At 50.3% G+C, this 20,411-nt stretch overlaps 2 protein-coding genes across 2 annotated transcripts; both read right to left on the reverse strand.

Annotated features, from left to right (window-relative positions):
- Nucleotides 1–790: 790 nt before the first annotated feature.
- Nucleotides 791–15,202, reverse strand: GMIP (GEM interacting protein). Its single transcript, XM_026048155.1, has 21 exons — nt 15,136–15,202; nt 10,253–10,346; nt 10,092–10,167; nt 9,473–9,536; nt 8,811–8,936; nt 8,408–8,472; nt 8,117–8,227; nt 7,758–7,838; nt 6,633–6,821; nt 6,361–6,498; nt 5,799–5,989; nt 5,404–5,525; nt 4,601–4,687; nt 4,387–4,485; nt 4,157–4,296; nt 3,715–3,903; nt 3,414–3,551; nt 2,702–2,898; nt 2,094–2,388; nt 1,647–1,767; nt 791–1,212 (listed from the first exon to the last, which is right to left on the reverse strand). Exons 1-21 carry the CDS (start codon nt 15,155–15,157, stop codon nt 791–793), a joined length of 2,967 nt encoding a protein of 988 aa, XP_025903940.1. The 5' UTR covers nt 15,158–15,202.
- A 3,353-nt stretch (nt 15,203–18,555) lies between these two features.
- Nucleotides 18,556–20,061, reverse strand: NXNL1 (nucleoredoxin like 1). Its single transcript, XM_026048147.1, has 2 exons — nt 19,736–20,061; nt 18,556–18,871 (listed from the first exon to the last, which is right to left on the reverse strand). The coding sequence occupies exons 1-2, from the start codon at nt 20,059–20,061 to the stop codon at nt 18,556–18,558; spliced, it is 642 nt and encodes a 213-aa protein (XP_025903932.1).
- Between the last annotated feature and the right edge of the window lie 350 nt (nt 20,062–20,411).

Raw genomic sequence — 20,411 nt, forward strand, 5'->3', positions numbered from 1 at the left:
TGTCCTGCTAGACTAGGGAAAAGGCCATCCATGAGAATCAGTGTTGGTTGGAGCTGCCATGAAATGACCCCTTGGGAAGCTTCTCTTTCCAGTGCCGACGCTGCAGTCTCCCCTTCCTGCCTGCACCTTTTCAGCCAGAGAAGCTGTGTAATAATCTGTATTTCCTTCCCAGGACCCCCATAAGGTGTGTCATAATCTGTGTTTCCATCCTGGGACCCCCATAAACTGTGTGATAATCTGTATTTCCTTCCCGGGACCTCCATAAACTGTGAGATAATCTGTGTTTCCTTCCCAGGAACCCCCTAAGGTGTGTGATAATCTGTGTTTCCATCTTGAGAGCTCCATAAACTGTGTGATAATCTGTGTTTCCTTCCCAGGAACCCCATAAACTGTGCGATAATCTGTGTTTCCATCCCGGGACCCCCATAAACTGTGTGATAATCTGTATTTCCTTCCCAGGAACCCCATAAACTGTGCGATAATCTGTGTTTCCATCCCGGGACCCCCATAAACTGTGTGATAATCTGTATTTCCTTCCCAGGAACCCCATAAACTGTGCGATAATCTGTGTTTCCATCCCGGGACCCCCATAAACTRTGTGATAATCTGTGTTTCCTTCCCAGGACCCCCGTCCTCGCTGCCCTTTCGGATGGTGCCGCCTCTGCAATGTTCCTTCTCCCTGCGCATTCCGAGTGCTCCGGCTGAGATGTCCTCCTCGTCCCACGGCTCTTCCCACTGCAGCAGGACGCAGGGCTGGGCCCGGCCCTTGTCCCTGTCCCTGTCGCCRTCGCTACCGAGCGTTGTCCCCCCTGAGCTTGGAGACGATCCTGGCCGTCTCCTGTGTCATCTCCAAATGCCGGAGTTGCTGCTTCCCAGCCRGGCGGCCCTTGAGGGCACGGAGCTCCGGGGAGCTGGTCCTGYTCCCCCTGCTCCCCTCCACGGTCTCCTTTGCTGCAGAGCTGCTCTCCTTAGGGCTGCCTTCTGCCCCGGGCTCTCCTGGCGTGCTGGGTGAAGGGCTGGCTCTCAGGGCCAAGCCGGAGCTCTTGGGAATGACGGGTTTCATTTTTGCCGGTGTTCGGAGGTATTTTACCGGCTGGCGGCTGAAATGGCCCCTGGGCTGCGTCCCTGCGACCGGCTCCAAATCCCTCTCTGTCTTTTCCTGCACAGGGTCCTCCAGGCTCTCCAGCTCAGAGTCGAAACTTCTCTTCATCTCTGAACAAGAAATCAGAGAGTGATCTTAGGTGCTGAGCCGTGGCTACGATGACAACAGTAAGTACAGTTGATCTGCACGACACACCTACAGCTGGCCCACGATTTCTTTCCCTAACAGAAAGCCCTTCAGCGCTGTCAGGCCAAAAATCCTCCCCCGACAACTTCACTAATCGGCAGCAATTGCAAAACAAAGATAAGCATTTGAAAATACAACAGAAATCGGGCTCGTATTCTTAATACTCTCTGTAATGCATTAAAGCAAGACCTGCTTGCATGTGGCTGGGCCTGAGAGCAGGGAAAAAGCCTCATGAAGAGCAATGGAAAATGTGCACATGCTTTTAGGTGAAAGAGGTGTGAAATAGAGACAAGAGGTGTGAAAATCAGCAAACACAAAGCAGGACAGCCTACCCCAGCAGCAYGGTCACTGCTTTTACCTGGGGCATGTGTGCTTAATGGACTGGGGGCTCTTTCCAGAGTCAGCTCGTCGATGGCTTCCCTGAAAGATGAGTTATCGGACACACAGTCCTCGTTTAAATCATGCTTGCAGGAGAAATTCTGTTGGAAAAAGCCAGGAATGGGTTTTATACGAGCCTTGGATTTGCTGTGAAGATACTGTGTGCTCCCACTTCAACCCAAATGCCGTTATAGACAAGTGAAGGGCTCCAGGAGTTGGTTTTATTAATTACAAACGAGAGTCACATTAAAAGCAACTCCTCAAAGATTTACGACACCTTTGGTAGAACTCGGTTATGCTACAGAATTAAGTAAAATGGCTTTAAAAGCATAAACCTAGTGACAGGTAATAGTTGTGTGTCTCAAATCTCACTTCCCTGCCTCTACAGCAGGGTCAGTAAGCCCAGCTCGGCGTCTGGCGGCTCTACCTCTAAAGTCACATTCTGGACTTTGTCTGCATTCCCATATCCTTCATCCTTCTCCGTGGACGCCTCGTGCGGAGGATTTTCACCCGTGGGGGCCGAGGACGCAGGCAGGTCCTCCATCCCGAACACCCTTTCGTAGTTCTGGATGAGGAACTCCACGGTCTGCGCTTGGTAGCCGGAGTCCACGAGGCACGCCATGGAGACGTCRCTCCCCGAGCACGGCCGGATCAAGGTTGGCCCAAATATTATGCCCAGGTTGTTGGGGGACATCTTGTTCTCTTCGTATTTCTCTGCCACCCTGGGGAGGGGAAACGCGGGTGTTAGGGGCTTCCTGGCACAGAGCACGCGYGGAAGGAGCCGGCACCAGGGCACCCAACGACCTCCAAAGGTCCCTTCCAACCTCCATCATTCCACGATTCGTGCTCCTTCACCTCTCGCTCTGCACGTTACCATCATCGGAAAGGCTGCTCCATGCTGGGCATTAACATTKCCTCCCTACTGCTGCCAGCTGCCAAATAGCCCTTTCTAGGACGGGTTTTAGCCTCTTCACAACTGCCTACGGGCTCTCAGATCAGGCCCCTTCCCAGCTAAGCCCAGCACCCGCTGCTCACCTGTACAGGTGGGCGATAAGGTGCCGCAGGGTGTTGTAGTTGCTTCCAGGCAACCTGCTCAGCAAGTCCTTCATGCCCTGGATGGGATCCGGAGGGAAGCCGGCCGAGTCCGCCTTTTCCTCGCTGGGTTTTTGCAAGTCTTTGGCGAGGGCGATGAGCTCGTCGTAGAGCTGGTAGAGCACCACGGGCCCTGAAAGCTGCGGGGTGGAACAAGGAGCCCCTTGGTCTGAGAGCGAGGGGGATCTCTTCATCGCTTTGCTTTTGTGAGACGTGTTCTACCTCGGCCTCACGTGCTCTGACTCCCACCAGTTCTCCYCCCCATGTCACAAAGGTTCCCTGACTCTAAGGGGCTATAACAGATGCTGAGCACTGCTAGAATTGCCACTTACCTGAAAAAAATACCTCAAAATATATAAGGCTCAGAAGAGGTGTAAGACCTGGTACTGCTTAGACATCCAGTCTCGTCATCCCTCTAAAATTATGAGCTCGGGGCTCTGGGGGATCCTAACAACTCTCAGCTATTGTTTTAATGTCACATGGATGATTATTGAACGTGTTGATGCCAGTGACGAGAAGGAGAGACCTGGAAACCTCTCAAAACAAACATGATCTGATCAGCAGCTTGGTACCTGACCAAGGAAGAGAGCAGCAGCCTCCTTTTGAAGAGACCCACCAGGTCCCTTAAATCTCCCAGCAGAGATCTGGTACCTACTTCCTTCAGGAAATGCTTCAGGACGCCAGTGATATCATGGGGCGAGTGCTCGGAGAGGTCCACCAGGTTCCTGCCGTTCTCAAAGGCCTGGCACAGCTTTTCCACGCGCGCCTTGGATCCGCTAATCCGATAGATCCCCTGCACCGGTAAAGGGGAGAGGCGTTAGGAATGTGGGATACCCGCCGGGACAGCGCCTCAGGGAAAGACATCGCGGCTGTTTGGGGACAAAAAGCAGCAAACAAACATTTCATGAAACCCGTGGAGAGATTTGTGCTGAGCAGAGCRGGCCCGTGCCGCTCACCTGCACGCCGAGGGCACGAGCCTCGATTTCGGAGGTGCATTTCACCACGAGGAAGGGAACCTCCTCCGGGAAGTCTCGGGGCACTTGCGTGAAGTCAATGCCAAAGAGYGGCACCCGCGTGGGCAGCTTCTTGTGGCCACAGGTGATCACCAGGCTCTCCAGGCACTTCTTGTGGCAGGCCAGGTAGCACTGAAACGGCACGGTCGCCCTCAGTTAGGCCTAGTTATGACCTGGTTGGGGGCTAGTTACAGCCCAGGCTTCAGCTGCGCCTGGGGCTGCCATCTGGTCATGGCAGGTCATGGCTGACTCGCTCATACGGGGCACCAGGAGTCACAGGAAACCAGTCACTGGAAGGACCCTTCATTTCCACAGTCCCTCGGGGGATGATGATTACGAGTGGCTCCCACCCAAGGGGTCTACAGGGTTGAGCTGCAGCCCTCACCTCCTCACACTCGAAGCCGTTGACCATGAAGGTGTCGCATTCCCTGCACTTGGAGGGACCCCGGAGCTTCCTGAGCCGGTGGCTCTGCGCTGCGCCGGAGAGCAGGAGGTTCCTGAACTGCTGCTGGTACATCCCATTCTCTGGGGAGACAGTATTGAAGGGTGAGAAGGAACTGAGCATGAAGCACAATCAGGCCCCAGCATATCAGTGAAATAYCTCTGGATTCTCACCGTTTTCCGAAGTTTGCAACGAATCCCTCTCTTCAAAATCATCAGAGGAGGACATGGTGCCAGTGGATGGAGCTTTTAGCAGCTTCCTGCTAGAATTGCCTTGAGACACGAGAAAATATGAACCGTTCTTCCCTCCTTCGCAGTGCACAAAGGAGCTCCGTGTACTTTACCCCCGTTTTAGTTTCCCGGGGCCCTATTAGACAGGAATTCTCACCTGGGCTGGAATTGGGAGAGTCCAGAGACTGGGATTCGCAGCTGCCACCGAGGCTTTCTGTGTCGCTGCAGAGGGACTTGCTGATGCCTGCAGAGAGGGGACGCGGTGACAGGCCACCCCAAACACCCCCCCAGCTGAGGCACCCAMTGATGCCCCTGCAGGGACGTTTATTCCTCTCAATTATTTCAATAAACATCTGCTTGTCTGTGACCGCCCTTTAAGCCCAAAAACAGGCAGGTACATGATGGACTGAAGCAGAAAGCTACTCCAGGAAAGCTCGGCTTTAAAACACTTTCAGGAGATGTCCTTTTGTATTAGAAAAAAGCTTAGTTTTCACTCTAGAGATAGGTGTATTCGAGGTGCCTTTAGATAGGGAAATAAGTTTTAAGTTTGTAAAAAAAAAAAGCATTTTTCTTTGCTAGAAAGATGTAGATAGGCTGAAGAGAGGACAGGGGTGAAGCAGTGGTTGTGAGGAGGTCGAGGGCCGCGCTGCAACATCCCAGTTCACCCTAAGGCAGGACCCCTCAAGCACATAAGACACATGCAGGTAAGAAGCAATAAGGGTCTAAGTTAAGGAATATTAAGGTCTATTAAGGAAGAGATTTGGGGGGATCTGAATTCTTTCACCCAAAAGCATCATCCGCTGAGGCCGCCTCCCCTAATCGGAGCGCAGCCTTAAGCACTGCCCTGAGGACTGAGCCTATCTCCCAGCTTGTTTTGGCTACAGCAAGATATATCTTAAACTACAGTGACTGGAGGAAAAAGAAAGCCCAAAGAGGTGGGTTTTGCTAGGCCAAACCTACTCTGTTCACCCTCTGGGGAGAGCTGCCTTCGTGCTGCGTGTTCTGGAGCACTTGTGTCCTTGGGCACCCAGGAGGCTCCGGGGTAGGGCAGGGTCTGCTGCTTCTTGCCGCTCGAGGAGGCCCTGGGGAGAGGTCACAACAGCCTTGCAAGGAGCTCACGCGTTTCTGAAAGTGCTTCTGCATTTTGTTCTCTACAGCTCCACCGTTTCTATCCACAGGAGAAGGAGAGAGCATAAGGCAAGCATCGCCTGTCTGCAAAAAGAGTGATCTGAATCTTTGCAGTCAGCAGTGCTTAAAATTTATCCTTTTTCCCCCTATACATTATATAGTTTCGCCTTTAAACTAGAATGTAAGTTTTCCCCTCTTTACTTTTTATGTATTTATTCATTTTTTACCTCTGCCCCCCAGAAACAAGTGGCTCAAATTCAAACACCTCCATCTGAACTTCCTTCTTTGGCAGAGCCTGAATGAATTCCAGGTATTTCTCCCCGACTTTGTAAGGCCTGCAGACCTCAGTGAGATGCTGGTAACCCACTGGAATCTGCTCCGCCTGACTCTGCCGCTGCTTGAACATCCTTAATGTAACCTGAAAGAAATAAAACAAACAGAAAGAAAGCATTGGAGGGCAAAGCAGATAGGATCTTCCCTCCCTTGGATAGCTCTGTACTTCATCAGCCTGCAGTTTTGGTGATCTGCACTTGTGCTTGTGGATAGTTTTGCTTAACAGTATAGAAAAAAAGAAGAAAAAAAAAAGTCACTTTTTTTCCCCCTTCCAAGTCTTCTCCTATGGGTATCTACAGTCTCAAAGCAGCAGTGACTGAACATAAACCTAAACTGTTTGAGAATGGTTTTTACCTGTAATTAAACCATAAAATAGTGAAGGATGCGGTGCTCTTAGCCCGAACAGCAGCTTCCCTGAGGCTGGTATTGGAGGAGAAGTTCAAAAGCGGCACCTACCCATGTCAGCACCTCATCTCCTTGGTAAATGAGCTTCCGAATGTGGGAGACGATCCGGGCGCGCACTTTCTCCAGCTCCTGTCGTCGGAAGTTGGCCTCACCGATGCACATCCTGTACAAAGCTTCTGTTTCTTGAACCTTCGCGTGGGGAGACACAAAGCAAGCGAGGCGCGAGCCCTCAGGACCCGGGTGCGGACTGCAAATTTGCAATTGGGGCGCAAGTGGCACCCGAATGGCAGCGCGCGGGCRGCGCCGTGCTGCGAGCCCGTCACCTTGGCCTGCGCCTCCTCGCAGGAGCGGCGCCGCCTYTCCAGCTGCTTGCTGGCGCTGCCGGGCTGCGCGCCGCCCGCGCCCGGCTGCCCGTCCTCCGCCTTGGCGCTCAGCTGCTTCGCCTTCTCCAGCTCCTCGCAGCGCTGCGCGTACTGCAGCCGGCACTTGCGCAGGGACGACAGGGAGTCATTCTGCACGCGCGGGAAAGAGCGCGGAACCGCAGGATGGTTGAGGTTGGAAGGGACCTCTAGAGATCATCCAGTCCAGCCGCCTGCTCTAGCAGGGACACCCAGAGCACAGGGTGGCACCCAAGGTAGGCTTGGAAGATCTCCAGAGAAGGAGCCTCCACAACGTCCTTGGGCAGCCTCTTCCAGGGCTCTGTCACCTAAGGCAGGTTGAGAAGATCTCCAGAGAAGGAGCCTCCCTGGGCAGCCTGTGCCAGGGCTCTGTCATCCTCACACCAAACAAGTTCTTCCTCACGTGGAGATGCAACCTCCTGTGTTTCAACTTGCACCCATTGCCCCTTGTCCTGTCACTGGCCACCAGCGAGAAGAGCTTGGCCCCTTCCTCCCTGCATCCTCCCCTCAGGTATTTGCACATGTTGATCAGATCCCCTCTCAACCTTCTCTTCTCCAGGCTAAACAGGCCCCACTCGCTCATCTCTCCTCACATGAGAGCTGTTCCAGGCCCTTAAYCATCTCGGTTGCTCTRCRCTGTCCCCTCTCTAGCAGCTCCACRTCCCTCTTGTCCTGGGGAGCCCAGAGCTGCCCYCAGTGCTCCAGGTTTGGCCTCCCCAGAGCAGAGCAGAGGGGCAGGATCAGGATCCCCTCCCTGCCCTGCTGCCAACGTCCYCCTGATGCAGCCAGGAGCCCCTTGGCCTCCTCRGCCACCRGGGCCGTGCTGCCCCATGGTCACCTTGGTGTCCCCAGGACCCCCRGGTCCCTCTCCATGGAGCTGCTCTCCAGCAGCTCAACCCCTCATCTGTGCTGGTGCCTGGGGTAAAAACAGGTGTAGAAACCTGCTAAGGGAGCAGTGGAACCGCACACAAATCGGAGCGGCCACGGGAGGTGGCAGGACCTGGCAGGTAGTCCTAACAGAAGGGACAGATCTAGCTTTGGACCTCTTACCATCCTCTTCTGCTCCTTTAACCACTGGTCTTTGAACTCCTTCCTCCACTTCTCGATTTCATTCTTCTTGGCTGACAGGGGCTGAAGAGGAACAACGGTTACGACAGCAACAGGTCCTTACRAGGTAGGAAACGTTTCTGACAGATAAGGCCGTGACATTAAAAAAAACCAAGATTTGCAAGATACTGCATTCTTGAAACTTAATGCTTCCTTTTCCCTCAACTTGGTGTGAATTCTCCTTTTTTTTTCCTCCCTCAAACTAAAAGTATACCACTTCTGTTCGACCTTTTTAATGCTCTAACAACTGCCTCTGGCCAATCTGCCAGCAGAGCRGTGGAACCGAAGCAGAAATGCGTTACCTGGTAGAACTCTTTCTGCTGAAGCAGTCCTACAGTCTCAGTAGCTGCGTTTCCCACTGCAATGTCCTGCTCCAGGAGCATCGTGTAGAGGGCCCGCAGAGGCATGCTGGACTGCAGGTACCAAGAAAAAAAGGTGGATTCAATCGCTGGATACTCAGTGCAGCTTTTCCAAATCAAAAACATATCTTGTGTCAGCACGATGTAGAAAAGGACAAGTATCTACACTGGTTAAATTAGGTTAATTGCACAGGGCGACAGCCAGCCCTCAGAGCCGTGAGGAAGGACCCCTACCTGGTGGGTGATTGCATTCCTTCCTGATTCCGCTATCTTCACAATCCCTTTGGCAAAGTCTGTTTCTGTGAAGGGGAAGGGCGGGTTCAGTGCTGGATTTACAGCAGCACTGGCCTCTTGTGCAAAGCCAGAGCCCCTTTCAGCCAGCGCGGCAATCAGGGCACCCTAAAAGTTCTGAAGGAGGATGCATTTCTTCTGCAGATGACAGGAAAATCTCACTTATGTTCTCATCTTTATATTCAGCCAAAAGCACATAAAAGTGTTGGTGCTTAAGCCTGGTTTTCACTGGAGCATTTTCATGCACAGCTGTKTGCTCCAGCCCTCCCAATTACCTATGGAAAACAAGCAAAAAACCCCAAAGCACAAAAATTCTGAGCWGCTCCAGCGCACGCTGACGACTCACCGTAATTCAGACGTTTCTCCATCCAGCTAAGAAGCTCTTTTACATATTTACACCACATTTTGGCGTATTCAAGCGCTGCGTCGATGCCACCTTCACATTTTCTCAGCAATTCATCTGCCTCCTCAACTGCAAAAATAAATCCAGACTCAGAATGGCTCCAGCTGGCAGGCAAAGGCTCCCCCAAGAGTGGTAAAACTGGAGTCTCCTTAATAGTTGGTGCKGAGAAACCCTAAAGCCATAAAATAAGTCTTTTATGTTCTATTTCATGGCAATCTCATACAGTCTCAGCTACAGAACCATGCAAGTTTCCAGCMGTTTAGACATGTGGATCTCCTTCTTACTTTTTATTAATATTTTGATTTATTTATTTTTCTTCCAGATCAGAAGTTAAGGATCTAATGCATTTTGGGGTGACAATGTGTGTATTGGGGAAAAGCAGTAATTAATCTATTCCTTGGCAGGATTTAAGACAGCTCCATCACACTGTAGTGAGCAATTCTTAAACAATTTCAAGTTAAAATTTGTCACCAAACGCTCAGAAAAATGTGGTTTTCCTCATATAAAGTCTCCATGAAGCAAGAAAGCTTTTGTGATGCGTCTAACGATGCTAGCAGCAAGTGCAGAAGAGATGTCACCTTTCAAATGTCCTTTCATTGAGTTACCTGTTAGATCTGTCTGCACTTGCCTCTCTGAACGGCTTTTGCTCTCACAGGAACCTTCACTCGGCTGGAGTAGGGGGGAAAAAGAGAGGCAAATGGTAAAGGAAAACGAGTATCCAAAAGTTTAGAGGAGTTTTTAAAATGGTAATCTGCATAAAAAAATAGATAAATACATAAATAAATGCATAAATAAATAAACAGTGGTTGTTTTACTTACCTAAGAAACCCAATGCAGTTAGAATAACGGGCCGAGGTTTGACAAAGGGAGTGTAGCACGGCATAAAAATAACAAAATATGGAGGGAACAAGCACAGCATCTACACAGAGGCATTAGGGCCAGCCAAGGACTGCTACGACTAAAAGTTTCCAGCTCTTGTTTTATCACAAATCTCAAAAGATTTAATATTTTCCTTCAATTTTAGCTCCTGGGATAATGCAACTAAATGAGAACACTGCTGCCCAATAAAGACCTAACCTATTTCCAGCACCTTTATCCCAATAAGTGAATATGAAAACATGATTTGCTCTCTACTCCAGTAAGTGACGTAACTATTTTTCAGGTGGTCACCACAAAGATAATTTGAGTTTCTTTTCATAACACAGAACTCATTTTTTTGCCTACCGGGATGATCTCTCTTTCTGGGGTCAAGTCTGTGTGGTCAGTGCCATCCAAATCACCGATGAACATATCAGCRGTCCTGTTAAAATACAATACAATATAACTACAATTCGATGAGGCTGTAACAACCCAGAAAACCAGTTCTCCCCCATTTCTTTACGTACGAATTTCCAATGGAGATTTCTATGGCATCCAGACTCCGGAAAATCTCACTGTACCGCTTCCTGTTTTCAGGCATTCTCTCTTGGCTATCAAGACCTGGAGTTGGAGAAGAAATGGGTTCACTAAAGCCCGAAGCTCCTAGTATCTACAGCACCGTTCCTAAGGATGCAGTGGAATCCRGCAGAGCTCTTCTATCCTGGGTGGATCTACAGGCAAGTGAGAACTGCAGTGGTTTGGTAAAGCATAACACRGGATGGCAAAATCCCATAAATCCCAATGAGATGGGATTTAAAACTATATATCTCTTGGAAATGGTCTATTTGCAAGTCAATCATGATCCAGGAAATGATCAGCCTCGTATGGGGAAGTCAGGCCCAGGTGAGCAGCGCACGTGCAGGGCTGCGTTGCCCGAGCTGTGCTTTCCTTGCACGTCCCACGCTCGGGTCGCAATATGTTTGTGCCYAGGGACCGTTTCTCAACCTCACGCCTGCTTATTTGTGGTGATAATCTGCATCACTTTCAGGCCTCGGTGCAGTTTATTGGGAATGCAAAGCATAAAATGCACATGCATCTGCGTAAGGGCCAAGCAAACTCTGCCAGCAGCTGGATAAATAGCAGGGGCGACGTGAGTATAGACATTTTACAAGGGCTGATCCATGCGGTTGATCTCACTTTCCCCTCAGTCCTGCGTTGCAGCTGAGGGCAGAAACTACAACTRACTCAGGTGGAAAGTTACTGCAGAAAAGAAAACAAAGGAGAAAAAAAAAATGTAATTTGGCCCTTTTGATGTGAGTAGAAGAAAACTTCATTCTTCTTTTGTCCCCTTGATATTCCAGGAAACAGGATGTGGTTGACCTAAATCTAAAGTTGCTTCACTGGTAGTTGAGTCTTTTGACAGTGAGCAAATACTTGTGAATGTCACTCAAACGGTGCCTGATGGAAAAGTCAGTTTGGGTCTCGTTTACCTCTAGTTACGCCTGGGCCTGAAAAATGCAGATTTTCAAGTCAGGTTTTTATTAGGAGCTACAATTATTAGCCTGAAAATAAAAAATAATAAAGCACCGAGGCCTGAAGGAGGCCACTGAGGCATTCAGCATGGCTGTCCTTGCTTGAAGAGCCTTAAAAGGAATTTAAAAGCCCCAGAGGAGCTAAGAATGACCTGGGAATGTCCCCACCACTTCACTTTTCCCGAGGAGATACTTTTCATACTTCATTTCTCTTGTTTACCATAGCAGAGGCAGGAGGATTGTACAACAGGAAGACGTGACTCAACTCAGCAGCACTAGCAACGGGCAATGTGCGAGCTGCTGCTTTTGAAGCTCAGGTTACAATCCTTATGCTTTATCTTAGGTAAGAGAATATTATATATATTGCTACAGAGGCAGAAGGTTAGAAGAACGCCAAATGAAACCTCTTGCCTTGACATATCTGATGTTTTTAAATGCCTCCTCACAAGGCTAAGCAATACACTCGCCCGTGTGCAGTCCCTTTGCTATTCAGGAGCAAAATTTGTCCTCATCTATTTGGAATCTTCCAAGTGGCTGTTGGGCACAGCCAGACCTGGGCCAAATGCACAGAGTAATGCATGAAAACTGGAAATAAATAAATAGTAAATGATTGGTTTCCTGCTGCCAGACTCAAAGGCCTGAACATAGTTTACTTTGATGGGCACAATTATCCCAGATAAGGACAGATGATGAAACTAAGAGTGGGACTACCCAAGCACCTAGCAGTTTTATCCTAAAGCAAAAAATTGGCTTGAAAAAAATAGTGTTTTATTGCCACAAGGATATACAATAAGCGTTATCTTCATCTCAGAGTTGGCCTGCAAAAATCCCTGGCCTTGAGGCCAATAATAATTAGATTCTAAATATCAGTGTGATATCAAATGAAAATAGTGCAATTTTTTTTTTGCATTTTGCATTTTTTTTCTATTTTGCATCCTTTGCAGGTGATTTTGCTTAGTTAATTCTTACTGTCTGTGACACTAACCAGGCCTAATGATGGAGCAGAAGTCCCCTGCAGCATCATCAACGGACTTGCAGGCTAAAGAAAAATGTATGTGTGGCTGCTGCAGGCGCCAGAGCTGTCCTGCCGTCCTGCAAAGCTCTGCCACATCCTCGGGTCTGGAATGAGCTGCAGGGACCGTCTGATCTGCATTTAACTTCCTAAAAATGTTCCCTGCTCTTGGCCTCCTCCTGCTGCCGTGGGGCAGCAACCCGGCTCCCCCCGGGCGGGTGCAAAGCAGCAAGAATATTTTTAGAAGAAGTTCTCGTGGTGCAGATTAGCAGAAGCAGCACTTCCCCATCGGCCAGAGTCACCATGAGACGAGGTGCATGTCCACCCCGTCTGCTCCTCGCTGTGGTGCTGAACCCAGTCTCACAAGGCTGAGTCTCACAAGGCTGGCTCCGAGGTCCTGCTCCTGCCTTCCTCTTTGCGCTTAAAGCCCCAGCTTGCAACACAGCACTTGTTTTTTCCACTGGGTCAGCCCTCCCGTTTCTGCGAGCACAGTGAAGCTTCGCGCCTCCTGCCTCTGCTGGGACCTCATTCCAGCATTTCCCACTTCATAGGTCGTTTTGGAAAGGGTTTTCCATGTGCACAGCAGCACTCGTGCCTTTAAGCAGCAGCTAGCTAAAACCACGGCTTGCTAGGCCACGATRTGAATTCAACCAAACAGAAAATTCAAGGTGAAAACTCTCGAGTTGTCTTCTGCTGCCCCTGTCTGAAATCCAAGATCCCTTCCCATATGTCACTCCTTATTTCTATTTTCTTCCTATTTCAATGGAAAAAAAAAGGCCCTAGGGAAAACAAAACAACAACAAAAAAAAACAGAACCTACAAAGCAACTAATTCTTTARGAGGCCAGAACTGATACTGAGCTGCGCAGTCACCCACAACTGGCAGGAAATAGACTGGCACGGTTGGGTGTCTTAAATAGTAGTATATATCAAAAGGGCRCTTAATGAAACACGTCATGGAGGAAAGGAGAATTTCCACTGAATACATCAATTCATTAAAAAAAAAAAAAAAAAGGTCCAGACTCCAAATATTTCTGAGATGCCTGACAATAGAAATTAAGCACTGGTGCAGTAGTCTGCAAGATAAAAATAATGTAATTATTCTGCTATTTTCCCCCTAACGGTAGCTGAGCTGTGTCTTTATAGATGGTGGGTTTCCCACTTTTTTTTAAAATTTGATTAATAAACCTTGCATTTTAAGTAAGGATATATATATTAAACTTCTAGCTGCTTGCCTCTTCAATATTAAGAATAAGGAAATGTTAGTTATGGTAAGAAACATTCCCATTGGCAGTGAAGGGTAATTCTTGAGGGATATCAGAACCCGATTCCTGCTCTTCAGTGAATTTATCAATGATGAAGTTTATATCAAAAAATCTTTCCTAGTAAAGTGCTCGATGATTGTGAGGTTGTAGACCCAATAACAAGGCAGACAACCGCTTATTGTAGAGTGTTTAAGTGGCCTCAAATGATTTTCCTCCAGTGCAGAATGTAGCTGAACGRCTTCAAATCAGCCCTGGTTACAGAGAAGACTGTCCAGAAAAGCAGATGGGCCCAGGAACAGAGCCAGGCTGCAGGGGCACCGCTGGGAACAGAGCTCCCGGGCGAGCTGCGGGTCCGTGCGAAAGGGGAAGCCGGAGCAGAAACGGGCTCTGCCTCTGCCCGCGGCCGCCGCAGCTGCGGAAGGACGGGGGGACGTTGCTGGGGACACAGGAGCAGCCTGGAGGGGAAGGGGGGGCACCAAGAGAGCCCCAGTTCGGTTCCTCACTTTCCTGCGGGTGAGCCCAAGATATAAACATTACTACTAATGGCCTTTCAGTTTTTGTGACAAGGTCCATTGGCTTATTTTTTCTAGCTGCAAGGCTAAAAATGTGTTTGAATGTTACCACATGKGAGGGTACTAACAATAACTTGTTGTATTTCCTTGATTACAGATCCACTGAGATTTTTCACCTCTCTCTGAGGCACCAGAGATCATCCCCTGTTAAACATGAGGCTCTGGCAGGAGGGCATCGAGCTCTCAGGTAGGGCAGAGGATTCTTTTTAGGGGTACAGAGAATTCTTAGAGGCTTGGTTGGTGTCATTTAGATTCCAACTGATTATCAGAAAGAGACATGCTCAAATTGGATGAGCAAGGGCATTGGTGGCCCTTGCCACCCAATTTGTCCAGCTAGAGGGACAAATGCATCTAGATGCAACACACAGCAGGGAGCAGGACTTTGCAGCCTCGTGTGCTTAGTCTTTGCTTCTCTATCACCCCTTCTGTTGTCACTACAGGACCGACCACCTTTAACTGCTCCAGCCCCAGGTGCAGATCAGTCCTCCAAGGAATGAAATGCTTCAATATTTGGCTCTAATACTGCACTGCAGAGGGGAAGCCTTCTCCCATCTCCTGAAGCCACGGAAGATCTCCTGTTGCCCTCTGATATGAGCCATATAAAGCATAGCAGGCAAGCRAATTGCATTCATAATTAAGGCTGTCACCTTTCAGAACAAGGGTTTATGGGGAATTTTTGGCAAAATGACTTGAACTAGAGATATACAAATACTAGCATATAGTCTCCAGATCTCTTAAAGAAAAGCAATGTAGCTTCTGACACATGAAGTGCAGGGGTGCAGGGTGCATCCTTTCCTCTTAAGAAAGTCAAAATGTGATACAAATACATCAAATAACCTGCCAAAGATTCAGTGAACTGAACGGCCAAGATCCTCAGAGGAACCCCCTAAAGAGCAATTACAGATGTATAATACCCCCATTTGCTGAGTGCTTTACGAGCTGATCTGTCTTACGTCATATCATTTAAAAAAATCATCCCGAAAGGTTACACTCTAAACAGTACCAAGCTGCTCCCATTGCCATCACATACCACTTGGTTCTTGGTCTTCCATGGCTGAATCCTCAAGGTTTTGGTCTGAAAGCGGCAGAATCCCAAATTCCCCAGCTTTGAATCACAGCCACGTTAAGCAAAACACCAATCTTTGACCAGACGARATGGCGGCAAATTATCCGGGGGTAATTAGGCACTGGTATATCCACAAATTATCCACTGGTAGCTGCGTGTGCGAAATACTGGGCAGAAGTGTCTGTGAGTGAGCGCGGCTGCCGTAGCCAACCTACTTCCTGCAGACACCCTTCCGCGTAAGGAAGCTGTGCAGTGCACATTTGATTAGCCAATTTGCATAATTCATCTCTCTTTTGGTTAATAAGGACGAAGGGACCGCTTGTGGCCCTCAACTTCAGCGCTTGCCCCTCTCACCRCAGCYCAGRTTCCTCCTTCCACACAGGGAGCCCTGGCTCGCTGGTGCCTGCAGAAAACACCACGTTTTGTTTCTAAATGCACCCAAAAAAAGCTCCTGAGAAACCATCAGTGATGAGGGGAAAGGGTGGCAGCAGGTTGGGTTTAAACGGGTGACAGGAGAAGGGAGGGGATCAGCAGCTCCGGTGGCCACCCTGGAGCTTTACTGCCCATTCAGCACCAGTGCTTATGTCTGTGAACTGCTGGGCCTCCAAAATATTACCAATTTCATCCAAATTCGTCTGCCACAGGTGAGGAGTTGCCACAAGCCACATCACAGGCTCTTAGTCTTCTCCGGAGCGATGGACTTCGCGTGAGGCCAGGAGGAGCAGGTCTGGGGTTGAAGGTAACGGGAGAAAGGGGCCCAAGGAGCCTCCTCGGTCACAACCTTTCCAAATTTGCTTCAGCCAAACTGAGGTTCGTACGTTTTGACAGTTTATTCTGTTAAAAAACACCACCTCCACCAAACAAAAATCCCCAAAAGGCCAAAAAATACCCCAAACCAAAAGAGTTAGTAATGTAATTGAGTTAGTAAATGAGTTAGTAATGTAACTTGTAGTGACGAAACGGTGAGATGGGCAATGRAAGACACCTTTATTCAATATATAGAAATGTATAGTGAGCAGAACCTGGAGTGGTTTTTATGCACTTATTAATGAGAAGCATATGGAAAAAGAAGTGTTAAACTTGCACTCACCAGTGAAGCTCATCCTTTTTCTTCACTAAGTTATAAAAAATTTTAAAAATAGCAACTCTCTCTCCAACATAAAAATACAGTATTGCTTCAAAAGTGCTAAACCCACACTACTAAATCTCCCTAATTTTACTTCTCAGTATGAATGAAACCACCCCTAGCTGAGCTTTTGTGGTGTGTGGAGCATGGGAAATCACTGCTGGTTMCTTGGGAGTCCTAGAGCCAGTCCCTCTGTCCACTAAAATATGGAATTCACATGGAATTTTGCAGTTGTGGGTTGTGTTTAGGTGTCAAAGGCACGTGTGGGTACAACTGCTGGAGCCCGGTTAAATGTTAAATGTTGCTCACAGCTTTCTGTGTTCCCAAATGCAGAGCTAGGAACGAACAGCATGGCGTTTCCTCTGTCACCCTCCTCTTCCTCCTTCTATTCCCCCCATCCTGCTTTCTGACTCTGAATATCCATATGCAATACGGATATTCATTGCATTTCTGTATGGGTCTCTTATTTAGCGTAATGTTGCTAACAAGCAAAACTGTTGGGTTAGGCGAGTTGCAGGGAATATTTTGCAAAATAGTGCAAAGGAGTATTTGCACTAAAGGGTGCAAATTCCAAGCCCTCGAATGACCTTTTTTCTCTGCCATACTTCTAAATAATAAGGATTGAAAGGGTCAGGGATTGTCACGGGTGCCACTAGCTCAGGCTGCCCCTTGTTCTCAGCCCCGCGGCGTGGTTCCTGCCAGTAGGATTTGTCTCCACTGTTCCCACATTCTGCTTTTTTGGTCAGGAAAAAGCCTCCCAGGGGAAAAATCTCCCCCTTTTGCCCAAAATACATCCATAAGCCTTACGGCTTGTGTTTGGAGGAAAAAAAATATATGAAAAGGGGCACAATGGGGAAAAAAAAAGAGCTTGTTTCTCTTGATGATGTCAGCACGGCGGTACTTTCTATTGCTGGCAGTTTCACTTTTCACAATCGCTCAGCGCCTGCTGCTTGGCCAATGAAAGAGCCACTTTCTGCTTCGAGCCCAGCAAAATACGGTGGGTAAACACGGACAGGGCACACATACTGTGTTCTATCAGACATATATCACCTATACGTTTACACTCAAACCCGGCAGCCAGGGCTCTKGACTGTTCCTCCCAATCATTTGTTATCACTTCTCCTTCTTCCCTCTGCTACCCGTTGAACTTGCTGGGTAAAGAGAGGAAGGAGGGTGAGAAAAGGAGCTGAGCAGGCTGCCCTCTCGCTGCTTCTCTGTGTCYGAACACACGCCTCCCTTCTCACATCCTCCATGGAGCCAAAGAAGTTCTTAAAACCCTCAGCTCCTTCCCCACCTGCGCTACAAGAACAMGGGAGAAGTGAGTGAATGAACTTTAGTCTTTCACGGGTTTGCTGCTTTTCAGCCTTTTTATTATTTTTAATGGAGATGCCTCTGCCTTCAATCTGCAGACTCGTCCACTGAGTTTTTGTGTGATCCCTCAAATCCTCCTCAGCCCCCAAAGGACCTTCCTAGTTGGCTTCATACAAATCAGCCTCAACTAGAAGGTGAAGCAGAGAGCTGCTCATTCGAGATGTGACCTGGCCTTAAGGTTTCCCTTCCCCAGCCAGTGCTTGCAGCAGGAGGTGAGGACAGGCAAGTTTGGGTCCTGCCTGCCGTGCTCTTACCCTTATTTATGCTCTGGATTTCAGCGGCACGAAGGAAGGATCCCTTGCAAGAAGTATTCTTGAGGTTGTCCTGCTTGAAGACTTCCTATCAACGTCGCTTTGCTGCTCATGAAGCCACCTCGTCCTCAGCTCTTGCATGAACCTGTCTGGGATGTGAACTCGCAGCGGGACCCCATCACAGTCGTGTGTTACCAGCAACAGGAGAGAAGGGGTTTCACCCACTCGTTCCCCCAATGCCGCTCGCAGCAGCTGCTTTTCTTCTAGGTAATAAATGAACAGCAAAGACTTCACTGTGAAACATTTTACTATAGCAAAAGTATCCTGGAGTCAGGAAAATTAAATGCAATTTAGCCAGGCTCAGAATACCCTTAATATACCAAGCAATTTTGCAGATACCAAAAACTGTGTGTCAAAATAGGATGAGTTTGTYTCAAAGCAATTTTCCCTTCTGAAAAAGAGCACGTTTTTAAAATACCGATGGATGTTACCGAACGCATCTGAAAAGCCCAGTTTTTCTGCTGTATTTCCCCCCCATAAGCTGACTCGTGCTAAGGGCGCTCASAGAGAACCTCGGGGACCAACAAGGAGCTAAACGGGCTTGTGTCCCCGAGCGGCACCGCGGCCGGGCTGAGGCTAGGGAAGGCCGTGGCCTCCGGAGCCCGTGGCAGCAGAGCCCCCCTCTTCCTCCTCCTCGTCCCGCGTCTTCTTGCCCAGCTTGTACTTGAGGCGCCGCACGGGGTCGGTGAGGCTCCTCCGGGCCACCTCGTCGAAGTCCTCGGCCGCCAGGAAGTTCCTGTCGACGAGCGCGGCGGCCTCCTGCCAGTTCTTGAAGCAGGCGGGCCCCGCGCGCCGGATCTCCTCCACGGCGTTGGCGGCGATGAGCCGCCCRTCGGGCGCCAGCACCACCACGGCCGGCACGGCGGCCACGGCGAAGCGCTCCGCCAGCTCCCTGCAAGGCGACGGCGCCAGGAAGCCTCGGAGGCCCCGGCCTCCCTCAGCCTCCACAGAGGCTCCTTGTGGTGGGCGGCAGCTCCAGCCTCCCTCAGCCTCCACAGAGGCTCCTTGTCGGGGGCAGCAACTCCGGCCTCCCTCAGCCTCCACAGAGGCTCCTGGTGCCGGGCGGCAGCTCCGGCCTCCCTCAGCCTCCACAGAGGCTCCTCATGCAGAGCGGCAGCTCCAGCCTCCCTTGGCCTCCACTGAGGCTCCTCATGCGGGGCGGCAGCTCCGGCCTCCCTCAGCCTCCACAGAGGCTCCTCATGCAGAGCGGCAGCTCCAGCCTCCCTTGGCCTCCACTGAGGCTCCTCATGCGGGGCGGCAGCTCCGGCCTCCCTCAGCCTCCACAGAGGCTCCTCATGCAGAGCGGCAGCTGCAGCCTCCCTCAGCCTCCGCAGAGGCTCCTCGAGCTCCTCCGCACGACAGAGGACGGCGGCAGAGAGCGGGGGGCTTCGCTCTCCACCGTGCTCCAGTTGAGCCCTAAGAGGAGCCAAAGGCACCCTCAGCATTGACTCTTTAATTACAATTCTTCCTGCCGCTAATGAGGTTTCATTACACGGGGCCCGTGGCGCCGGGAGCACCTCAGCTACCTGCACGATCCTTCACTTCACRCGCTCGGCCGGCAGGAGCCTTTAGGGCTTAGACGTAAATACTGTTACGTAATAAGCATACGAATGCATTAGACGAGCAGAAAATAGAAGCAGGGGAAGCATCTCTTACTCTTTAGAAAGATGTTGGACAAAGTAGCTTTGGAAAGCTGTGGAAAGGCTCGCAAAACCAGCATGGAGTTACCGGGAAGGAACCCAAAATGGATAAATACCTCTTGAAGTCGTCCTCGAAAGGCAGGGACAGCCAGCGCTTCGGCATGCTCTTGAGGAACCTGCTCTGCTTCTCCTCCGTGTCGTCGCGCGACACGTAGACCAGCACGAGCTGCGAGGCCCTCTCCACGTAGAACTCGTCGGTGAGGCGCACGTAGAAGTCCCTGAGGAGCGGCGAGAAGGCGCGGCAGCGCGGGCACGCCGCCGCCGCGAAGTACAGCAGCAGCACCTTGTTGTCCAGGCACCGCGCCAGCTCCCGCTCCGTGTCCAGCTCGTCCCGCGCGCCGTTGTTGGCCACCAGCACCCTGCCGGCGAAGAGCGCGGCCATGGGCCACCGGCACCGGCCCCCGGGCACGCGGCGCTCCGGGCACGGCCTCCGCGGGCGGCTGCTCCGCTCTGCCTGGCTCCAGCTCCTGCGTTATTTATAAAAGCGGATTCTGGGAAGTCTTCCCTAATCCGCTTAAAGTGTGAGGTCRGTGCCTGGAGCGGCCGTGGGAGCGGGGGAGAGGTGCCGGCTGGAACGCTGCTGGGGCTGTGTGGGGATCCTGGGGCTGTGCGGGTCTCTGGATCCGTGTGGATCTCCCGGGGCCATGCAGGGCTCCTGGGGCTGTGTGGGGCTGTGTGGATCTGCCAGGGCTGTGCGGGACTCCGGGTCCATACGGGGCTCCCGGAGCTGTG

This window comes from Nothoprocta perdicaria, unplaced genomic scaffold, assembly GCF_003342845.1.
Source record: "Nothoprocta perdicaria isolate Ctin4 unplaced genomic scaffold, notPer1 scaffold_513, whole genome shotgun sequence".
NCBI lineage: Eukaryota > Metazoa > Chordata > Aves > Tinamiformes > Tinamidae > Nothoprocta > Nothoprocta perdicaria.